The sequence below is a fragment of the Thamnophis sirtalis genome, unplaced genomic scaffold (genome assembly GCF_051295495.1).
Source record: "Thamnophis sirtalis isolate CommonGarterSnake01/CBP01778 unplaced genomic scaffold, rThaSir2_p1.2 scaffold_8, whole genome shotgun sequence".
Taxonomy (NCBI): Eukaryota; Metazoa; Chordata; class Lepidosauria; order Squamata; family Natricidae; genus Thamnophis; species Thamnophis sirtalis.
The window spans coordinates 53981071-53992505 of NW_028261388.1; the positions used below are offsets into that span (position 1 = coordinate 53981071).

Genomic DNA, 11435 nt, shown 5'->3' on the forward strand with positions numbered 1-11435 from the left:
TTTAAAAATCCATAAAATAATTGCATTTGATAATTTCAATAATTTGCCAGTTCATTATAATCATTTAAGATAACGCAATTAGAAATAAGAACAGAGAAATATATGTTTTAATACTGCAAGTTGGGACAGGCAGTGCATTGTACAAAAACAGCAACAACAGCATACCTTTCAATTTCAAGCTTGAAAAAAAAATAATGGAAGACACAACGAATCACCAAAACGTGTCAAAGAGGCTACAGTGCCTTTAATATTAAAAAGCAATAATGAGAGGAAACAAAGGGGGGGAGGAAGCATTCAGCAAATAGGAGCTCTTAAAGGGAAGGCATTCAGGCGATACAAAATGCATTCATTCAGAGCATTTAGCACATAGGATTAATCAAATTATAATTTAATCATCTGATCAAACACTAATTAGCATAATGACTTGAGGGGAAGGCTGCTAGAGAAAATGCAAAGGAATACTTTGGGATATTCAGAACTTTAATGTTATTTTTATGGGGGAGAGGTCCTCTCATTTTGTTTAAAACAAATGTGGGGGAGGGGAAGTTTGTAGGATTGGAGGATGGCTTTATGTCTTCTGCCACCAGCACCACAAATGGCTTTTTAACACTGGTGCTGTTGTCTGATTCATTAATGCTATTTTTGCAATTAAAAGATCATTAACAATCTGTTTTCTGTTAAGGAAGATTTAAGGAAGACATACACATATTTTAGAAGGATTACACTCTGCGTGTGCATTTTCCTACTGATCTGTCATAACTCCATCATTGCTTTCACCCCCAACCCCATATATTCATGAAAAGGTAGGCCTCTAGTTACACCCTTTGGGACCCCCAAGAATAAATATATTTTTTTCATATTGGAGGTGAAACTATAAGATAACTTACACTTCTCCAACCTGGTGGCTTCCACTGTCAAAATAGTATCACAGCTGTATAAATATATATGTATTACTGGAATCCCCTCTATTGTAGAGAGTCTGAGCAGCTTATAATTAGAATTAATCATTTTTGAAACAAAAATTGAATAAACCAATTATAAGCAAGAAATCAAATCCTCCACCATTTTGAAAGTACTATGAGTATTTTTCTGAATGATCATGTTTTATGGTTCCCAAAAATGTAATGCAGAGATATATAAGTATCCAGAGATAGGTTGCTCCAAAGGAGAATTTAGAAGTAATCCCTACAAATCTAAAGAACCCACTTGAAGAAGGTTTTTGACTCCTGCTATTAAGGTGTCATGTCCTTACTGTAGAGGGAGAAAGAAGCTTAATGTTAGAAGCGTATCAAGTGTTATTCCAGCTAGTATTTTAGTGGTTAAAGATGCTAACCTTATCAGCTGGAAAGTTGACAGGTCGGGTTCGAGACCCGAGCACCACGCAATGGTGGTGATTGAGCTCCCATTACTTGCCCCACCTCCTGCCCACCTAGCAGTTCAAAAGCATCCAAATGCGAGTAGATAAAGGAAAACCTAATAAAATAATTCATAACCCCATGTGTCCAATGCTGCCTATTTTAAATTTTACCAAATGTAAGAAAATAATGAGTGATATTCATTTAATGCAAGACTACACAACTTTTCTAGCAGGTCAAGGGCCACAGTTGCCCTTTGAGTGATACACATTTAAATTTAACTACATTAAATTAATTTGATTTAAAGTAATTAAGTAACCTTATTATGTTAATTCCTCCTAGATCATAATGTTCCCTTTCTATTGTGCTAGACATGACTGTCTAACATGGCAATATCTATAGGTTATGAAGTATATACCCACATTTCTGGGGTCAACATACAGCACTGGGGACTTAACTGTGTGCCCTTGACTTATTTAATTTTATTTCATGGATATAATTAGGCACAACCTATATTTAATGCTTTCTGATCAGCAGAGGATAAATAGCTAGTATGATACAATCTATTTTAATTAGCTAAGGATTTCAAATGATAATCAGATTACTGTCTCAAAATAGCTTTGCACTGCAATAAAACCAAAAGCAGGCAACTTATTAGAACACTTTGACTACAATCCTATGCAATCTTATTCTGAAGTAGGACTGCTAAAACAAACAAGAGAATAAATGTTCAAAAACAAATATATTCTATCTAGATTTAAAGTTCATATATAAATACACCAGGCCTATCCATTTGTAAAGCATGGATTTTCACAAGTTGCCATTCTATCCTTTTGTAATAAATATTTTTATTGAAAGATTTTACAATGATTTTAAAAACTACAGAAACATATATCATATAACTCATGTTTGTTTTGATACTCAAATTGTTTACTTTTTATCATTCTTAAAACCAGTTTTCACAGAAAATTATTTTCAATCTTCAATTTTCATGTTTATTTATTTATATTTCACACTTATTTTTTTATGATAACTCATGGCAGCAAACATACAACAAACCTTCCTCCTCCCATTTTTCCCAAAACAACCCTGTGATGTGAATGGGACTGAAAGAGTGACTGACCCAAAAGTCACCCAACTTTCATGGCCAAGTGAGACTCATAGTCTCCTGCTTTCAAGCCCAGTGCCATAACCACTAGACCACCCATAACCATGGGTGTCAAATTCAATCGTGTCAAGTCTCACAGCGTGATGTAGCATGACATTTTTTGCCTTTGTGGAGTTGGGATGGACATGGACCGCACATGATGCACCCAGCCCGTGAGCCGCCGGTTTGACAGGCCTGTACTAGACCAAACTGGTTCCCTAGTTCTTTGTCAATAACTTTCTTTGACAACTTCTTTGTTTTTGTCCTTATTAATTTTAAATTCAGACAATTCACCAAATTCTTTTAGTTCTTCTATTAATACATCAATAACTCCTAAAGCTGGGGTGTCAAACTGGCGGCCCGTGGGCTGGATGCATAACTTGCAGGCCACACCCACCCAAGCTCCAAAAAGGCAAAAAAATGTTACCATATGTCACATGATATCACGTGATGTTATCGAGTTTGACACCCAGGTCAAAGAGTTCTCCAAAATTAAAACTAAATCATCAGCAGATGCCTATAACTATCTGATGGGAATTAATAGGTACTTTCCATATGTAACATTATTTCAATATAATTATTTAAATATAAATAAAAATGCTAACAAAATTTTACATACTTCATTTGAAGTAAACATTTTTCACATTCATATTAAGTATTAATATGAAATAATATAAAATAACAACTTAATATTCAGAAATTAAGCACCCATTACATTAAAAAGTCACAATGACAACAAATCAGAGCTGAAAAAATCTGAGTCACTGATTATTCTGCCAATGTAAAGATAAACTAATTCTGTAGATTCCGTTTATTCATCTTCCACTTCCCTTCTAGCATACATAGAACTTTTCATTACAAACTCATAGTGCCCCACATTTCCTTCATTACTATATAATTCCTTAAATTAATAATCAGTGCACAAAAGACTAACAGAATGTTCCTATTAATTAACAATGGACATTCCCAAAAGCAACGTATCTTCAGAGTTTCAAACCTAAAAAGATCCTGGTTTTTATTGCAGAATTCCTGAAGTTACCTATTTACAAGCCTTAATCTTATACCAGGATACAAATTATTTCCAAATTTAATAATAAATGGTAATCACGCATAACATCAGGCCACCTCAATGGAATTCCCAATGGAACTCCGATTTTATGGAATAACCTCTAGGGGTACAGCTGAGAAACAACCTAAAGACGTTTGTTGAAGGAATATTTGGATCCACAGATTAAATGATTTTAGTTTTAAGAAGCTATAGCTGGTCTAACATGTCCCCTAATGGGCAGCCAAATTCCACTATGCTGAACTTCACACCTTTCCCACATGAGCTACCTTGGTTATCAGTTGGTTTCAAGTGTAATTCAACATTCTGGTTACCATCTATATGGCTTGGGGCCTTGCTAATTAAGGGACCACAGCCTCCTACAGTATCTTTCCATCATGTTCACTCTAACAAGGTGGCTTGGATCTCACCAATTAAGTGATATAATTTAACAAACCTAGGAAGTAGCTCTTTCTGTCACTACATATGCCCTTTGGAACAGGGAAGAAATGTGTGGAAAAAAATCTTAAAAACCTATCCCCAACACAACCAGTGTTGTGATTGAACCATTTGGGGAGGGGCTTGTAGAAATGTAATAGTTTGTTCCCCAAGCTAATTGCTAATTTCTATAATAGTTTTTTTTTAATTTGTGAAGCTAGCCAAAGTCATTTGGGAATTGGGCAGCTTAAAAATTTAGCAAGTAAATAAATGTATTGTGATACATTATAAATATAAAATAAATAGATAAAGTTATAACTTAAAAGCAAAATTCGAAATCTAACAGTTAAATAGCAATGAAAAAATTTAAGCATTTTTGACCCCATTTTAGAATCAGTCAACTAGGAAACTAAATAACTGGGTAAATTCCACAACAGGCTCTCAACATCTGAGAAAGCTCTGTGTCTTGGGCAGGTTAGTCTAATTACCAAACAGTCAGATATGAAAATTGGGATGATAGCTGGTAACTTATAGCAATAGCACAGAACTATATACCGCTTTACAGTCATTTCTAAGCGGTTTTACAGAGTCAGCATATTGCCCCCAACAATCTGGGTCCTTATTTTACCAACCTCGGAAGGATGGAAGGCTGAGTTAAGCTTTAGCCAGTGAGAGCCGAACTGCCAAACTGCTGGCAGTCCGCAGAATTAGCCTGCAATACTGCATTCTAATCACTGTGCCACCACAACTCTAATAGCACATGTTCTACATATTTTCAATAAAATAATAAGCAATAAATTGTCAAACTTTTCTAAAATATTTCTATACGATTTTAGAAATAGATATTTTAAAATATTGCATATTGTAGAAAATAAATGAATAAATTTCTAACAGAAAATAAAACCAGAGAAGGGACAGGTAATGCCATTTATGGCACAAAGGCTAATGCCAATATTTTCTGTTTGTCTATATTCCCTTCAGAAAATAATACATATAAACATGTGTGTTAGTATATCTCCACATTCAAACTGCAGGATATAGACAACAAACATTACTAATATTCAGAATATTACAAGATCATTGTTGTTTAAATAATTATTATACCCTACTCACTCAAATTGCCAGAAACACTCCTCTAATCTAGCCCGTGAGGTTGCTTTATCCTAACTAAGGCTGCTGTCTTTTTCCTGCTTCAAACCAGTTTATGTAGGATTTTTTTGCATGGATTATCTTCTCTGAATTACAGTTCTCTTTCAGTAACAAAAAATCTAAGTTTGAAAGACGAAACCTGAAGGTTGGGAAAAGCTTTAAGCTTATATATACGCACTTCTCATCTGTTCCACTATCCTCTGTTAGAATTAGTTTTCACTGCATTTTTTAAAAAAGTAAATTTTGACACAAAACCTCCTGAATTCCTTATTAGAAGTTACTATTCAAACATGAGAGGAGGAAGGGAGAGGGGGAGGTGGAGAGAGAGATGGATGGATGTCTGGCAGTGGCATGCCAAAGGATGAAGTAGGGATTCTGAAAAGCTATTACAATGTATTCCATCCACTGAAGAGTTGCTCTCTATTTCTCTAATACTATAAAAAAAAGTTCTCAGTCTTGCATGATTTGCTGCCCACTAGTGTCCTAAAACACAGGCTTGCAAGTAGACAGCACAATGGGTCATAATCTTGTGATGTATCTGAGGAAATCCATCAAAAAGACTAAACCTGATGCATATTAAAAGACCTTGCTATTAGGCTACCACTTGATGCATACAGAAATTATTTGTCTGAAATGCACCTGCCTTCATAATCAATGCAAATATTATCTCTCTCCCTTGTTAGCAGTCATTGCCAGAAAGAAATATAGTCAACATAGATTTTTTTTAAATGATTTTTCCTAAAACCAAGCCACTGACTGCGTATTACACTTAATATCTATGTAATGTGAAGCTTCTAGTCAAATTAGTACAGTATACAAATTCCCCAACTCTATTCAAATTCTGATTCAGACTTGCACACATGTATGTCTGCATTATGAGATGATGTGATATCTTTAAATGCTTCCTTTTTATTTGCCAAGGAGTTAATTTCTTTTAATCATTGATATTTCAACTATTTGTTAAAAGTAGCACTGAGGATGGCTAACACTATAGGTAAAATTATAAATTGACTAATTTATAATTTTGCTAATACTAATACATAGTAAAAATAGTTAAAATCTTTTAAAAATACATAATTTATAACTTCTATTAAAAACACAAGCATCTAAATATTTTCATTTTTAGAGCCTCATCATGATATAGCCAGAGGGTCTCCCTGTCCAAAAGGCCTGTTCAGTATGCAATCATACATGAATATAGAGATGAGATGCACATTCAAGTCCTATGTGTCATGTTATCTCTCAGATCCTATATGTGTGTATGTAAGTGTGTGTACACACACACATGTACATGTACATATACATACATACATACATACATACATACATACATACATACATAAAATTTTCTATTAAGCACGTTTTCAATATTGAGAGGAAAAATAACAAAGCACAATTAAATTCAACATCTATCCCACTGAAACTAATAGATAATTTTAATATTTATTTTTAAAACCATGTATATTTATTTGAAATGCGAGTTTTATGCCCTCATAAAATGTAAAATGTATAGTGCTAACCACTACTTCTCCAGTTTAATTCTTTCCCCATGTTTCCAGTGTTTTAATCTATTAATAAAATAAAAACACTCTAATTTGTAAAAGATGGATAAAGGCATTCATTATACATTCCAAGAAAAATCTTTTAACAGATGTCTATTTTTAGCATTACCTCTAGTTTATTGGTTGCAACTTAATTTGTATTGATTCTCTTTGACTATGTGTGAATCAATAAATATTATACAACACAAGCATTAGAAAGAAAGAAAATAACAGATTGGCATACATATTAATTATAATTAAAATACTTATTTAAATTTTTCTTAAAAAATAAATAAAACTCTAGTAGTCCAAAGTTAAATTTCAAACCAACTAAATAATTCAAGGTCAATTTTAAATCTAATATTTCATCAATATATTGCATGTTCAATATAAATAACAATTGTACAATTTTTTCTTTTTTATCATACTCATATGAAAAAATTCCTCAATACAATGAACCAAAGAACTTGTCATAGTTACTAAGACAGGCTGTAGCTACATGACTACAGTATCAAAGTAATTAACATAACTGTTCTGAAAATTTATACCTCTCTTCTGACAAAAACAGAAGAATCACGTTTACAATTAATGGCATTTTATTTTTGTTTTAAAAATTAAAAGGGAATTAATCTTGTAATAATAATTATCAACTGTGCCAAAAATATTGATACATTGTATTTCATACAATAAGCAGATTCATCTATATCACAATAGACTAGGCCAAACCACAACCATGTTTCTGAATCCATTGATGTATTTTACAAATAAATTTAGATAAGATATAAATTATTACAGATAAAATGGTAATTTTACATGCTATTTTTATTTTATCTTATTGTCTACAGAACAACAGAAACAAATATATTTGTAACAGCATATTCTTGTTCCCAATAGAAAACCTCTAGGAGAAGGTATTTAACACAATGTTAAAGAACAACTGGGCAATTGCTGCAGAATAATCTATTTTGATACAAACCAGCCAAATAATAATAATATCTTTTTTTCTTTGCTCATATTTATTCAACTGCTTTAAAAATATTAATCACTGTGGCTGAGCATTTATAACAGAGAAGTGACAATTCTTGATAAAATTTCATTTTTATCAAAGTATTCTTATAATAGATTTATGTCACAATATTTTAGGGAGTCACATATTTCGTTTAAGGAACATATACATATACATACATACACACACACACACACACACACACACACACACACACACACACACACACACACATATATATATATATATATATATATATATATATATATATATATATATATATATAAACACATATGTGTTTGTGTGTGTATTACTCTCAACCAATTTATTTTTCCTATGTATAATAAAATTGTCTCTTGTCTCAAATATTTCTATTAATGTTTTAAAAAATTGAATTACCTTAGAAACACTTAGCACTTTCTGATGAATGAAAGGGTGATATTAATGGACATAGTTTCTATTAAATTTACAGTTCCAATTTTTCATTATTTATATTCATATGTGCGCATATAACATCTACCAATATGATGGCTTATTCATCAAGGAACTAAAAAGCTAAATAGCTCATCTGCTTTGGTTTACTGAGTAAAGAAATGAATATTCACATTGTTGGTGATTATAAATATAAAGACTAAAACTGTACGTGCAGTATTAGACCTTTCCACTATAACCTCCCATGCACACACAAATAAGTCATTATTTCTCTGATGTGGGCTTCCATTGTGGCATTTATAACAAGAATGTACTGCATGAAGCTGGGGGTTTAGATGTGGTCTTTTCTTCATTAATTTGGTTATATAATTTAAAGCAAATTATTTATATTCTCTGATAATGCTAATTTATCTTAAGGTAATAATGTCAGTTAAAAATAGACTTTTGTGGCCTTCCCCCTCCCCCAAGAAAAAGACAGGAAATCTGTATTCTAAAAGGTGTCTTCCTGCAGAGGTCGCAGGAAACTATTTCTGGTAGCAAAAAAAAAAAATCACTCTTAAATGATAAAACTTGTTGCAATTAGGCTATGACAATTTCCAAAGTTAATCATTTTACACTATGAAGCTATACCTGGAATGAAGTATTTCTTCATTTCATTTCCTATTGCTAAATTTGTTTGGTTTTTTTTGGCAATATATTTTTTTCTTCTAGGGTTTGGCTAAGCAGATCTGGAGGCACCTCATACAACATTCATTTCTCGCCCTCTGCTTGGAGCTTCAATTATTTGTATCTTTCCATTCTCCCTGCACACTCCCACCCATGCTTCAATCCTCATTCAGCTTTACTACCAATATTGTTCTGTTTCTGCCTGCTCTCCCTATTTTTGAAATTACAATATATTTCTATTTTAATTGTCAGCATATTAATGACACCTTGAAGAGAACTGTCCTTTCAAATTTGAAAAACCAGAATGCCATTTAACAGCAGCATTCGAGCTGGGATTGTTCTCCATTTCACCTCCAAGCTGTCTTTAGTATCAGGTTTAAAAAACTGGGGTATCTTTTCTTCAAAAGTAATATACACCATTTAATTGAATTAAGGTAGTCAACAGAAGTACCTTTAAATAGGCATTTAAAAATTACATGAATTCTGGAGAGACAGAAAAATATTGAGAAGAAATACTGCATTTACAAAAAAATTAAAGTGACATTTTACCTTTTCACTTCTATAACTCTCAAATTGATTGAGCCCCCTCCCAGCCCCATCTGGTGACCTACCCGTTATTAGTGCATATTTTTACATGAATGAGGGGATGAGTATATAAGAAGTATATAAGAGAGAGGCAGGTTGATATCATAGTTCCTGAACTATAATATTGGATAAAAAGTAATGAGGATCTGCAAGATTTAAAAAAAAACAAATGGTAAATGCACCAGCTTTTTTCTTTCTCAACCTTTGTGAAGCCCAATGTCCTTCCTGCAGATATACGCACGGTAGGTTATAATCCTGTATTGGTACAAGGGGAATAGGAAAGGACGCAGACTTCTCCATTGCATCAAGGATACTTCGATAGTAAAAGAGACAGAGACATGGCATAGAGCGTACAATCTGCCACTTTACTAAGTAAGCTAATTTCGATTATTAGAGAGCAATTTTTCTTCGTCGTGCCGGAGCTGGTCACAAGGCTTGAAGAGAAACGAGAAGCGATTCGGTGAACGCGCCAATCTCTCCGCAACTCCCCGCCCTTCGCCCACCGGCCCCCGAAGTCCGCCCGACCCGCCGGCTCACCATTCAAGATGCTCTGGAACAAGAGGGCGGCCAGCCTCCACATGCCCTGCGCCTTGCTCGCCTCCCAGCCACGTCTGGGCTCCGCTCGCCGCCCGCTTCCTCTCCCGCAAGGCTCCCGCAGCCAGCCAAGAGGGGACCAGCCCTGCTCCTGCCTCGGCGCCCTTCCAGCCAACGCGCTGCCCGCCTCGCCTTCAGCGTCTCTTCGCCGCGGACTCTGCCTTTCTCTGGCACGGAGATGCAGCTCGGGGCGAAAGGGAGGCGGCCGCGGGCACCTTGGGTGGGTCCTCCTTCCTGGCCCAGGTAGAGGCTGGCAGGTTGGCAGGAGCAGGTCCACAGGTGAAGCCGCCCTCCAGCGCAGGCAGAAGACCGTCCCTGGTCATATCCGGCCCTTTCTCTGCGGCAAGCAGGCAGGCAGCTCCCCGCGCACCACCCTTCAGCCACCGCAGCCAGGCAGCAGGCGCATCTTTCCTCTCCTACCGCCTTAATCACATTGATCCCTCTGCTAACCTTCCCTGCCTGGCGGAGAGCATTAACCCTCTCGCAAGCCTCCTCCGCCAGTCGCAGCCCTCGCTCCGTTCTTCAGGCAAGAGGGGAGGGAGGGGGAGGGAGAGGGAGAGAGAGAGAGAGACCCAGCCGGCCAGAGCAATTGCTGGAACTGCAGAGACCTTCCCTCCATGCCAAGTCATCTCCCCATCTCAGATAGATTCTGATTTTTAAATATAATGCGTTGACAAGGTAATGACAACTGTGGAAGGCCATCACACATTGCACAGATAAATTTATCAAATTAAGCTACATTTCTGAAACCTAAATCAATATTTTTCTACACTAAAAAAAGAACACTGTTTGCTTATTAATGATTGGTTGCAAAAGCTTCGGTCCAATTTTGATCGTCTTTTCTATTAATATGCAAGGAAGGTGATTAAAAGTGGACAGCACAATACTTTTAGGCCTGTTCCATTAGAAAAATGCCTGCTCTAATTTTTTGTATTTCCCCAATGGATTCTACCTGAATGGAATGCTATAAAGGTAAAAAGAATACCCACATTTGTGTCCACAATGACACATATACACACACTTATACAGCACCACCCTCTGCCGCTTTACAAGATGGCTACCATGACAACATCCAGACTGGCCTATTAAAATGAAAACTGAATAGAGGACGATATTAAAAGCCTCTTTTAAAGGCCTCCAGTGTAGTTCCCTAAAATATTAAAGAAAAGCAGCATGCCTAAGCATTTGTAGTTGTATCTACCGATTGGAATTACTCCAAAAATGGATTCTTACAGCCCATACTTGAAGTGTATATTGCAGTAATGCAAAATTCCAATCCAAACCTTTGGCGCAAATTCTCTGGCCTTTATTTCATGTGCAGATCTGTAAACTCAAGATGATTCTGGCATTCTGGTTTTTCAAATTTAAACGCAAATCTAAAATTGTTATATTTAATGAACTTCAATTGACCAGGAAAAAAAGTGTGTGATTGTTTCTAGTGTGTTAAAACAAGATCTATGAATAACTATAATTAGTT

General features: G+C 35.3%; 1 protein-coding gene across 1 annotated transcript in view; it reads right to left on the minus strand.

Annotated features, from left to right (window-relative positions):
* Positions 1 to 10348, minus strand: part of DSCAM (DS cell adhesion molecule) — a 370319-nt gene extending 359971 nt beyond the window's left edge. The window contains exon 1 of the mRNA XM_087721673.1: positions 9902 to 10348. Coding sequence (XP_087577799.1) covers positions 9902 to 9944 — 43 coding nt within the window. The 5' untranslated portion in view covers positions 9945 to 10348. The remainder of the gene's footprint in view (positions 1 to 9901) is intronic.
* Positions 10349 to 11435: the final 1087 nt, after the last annotated feature.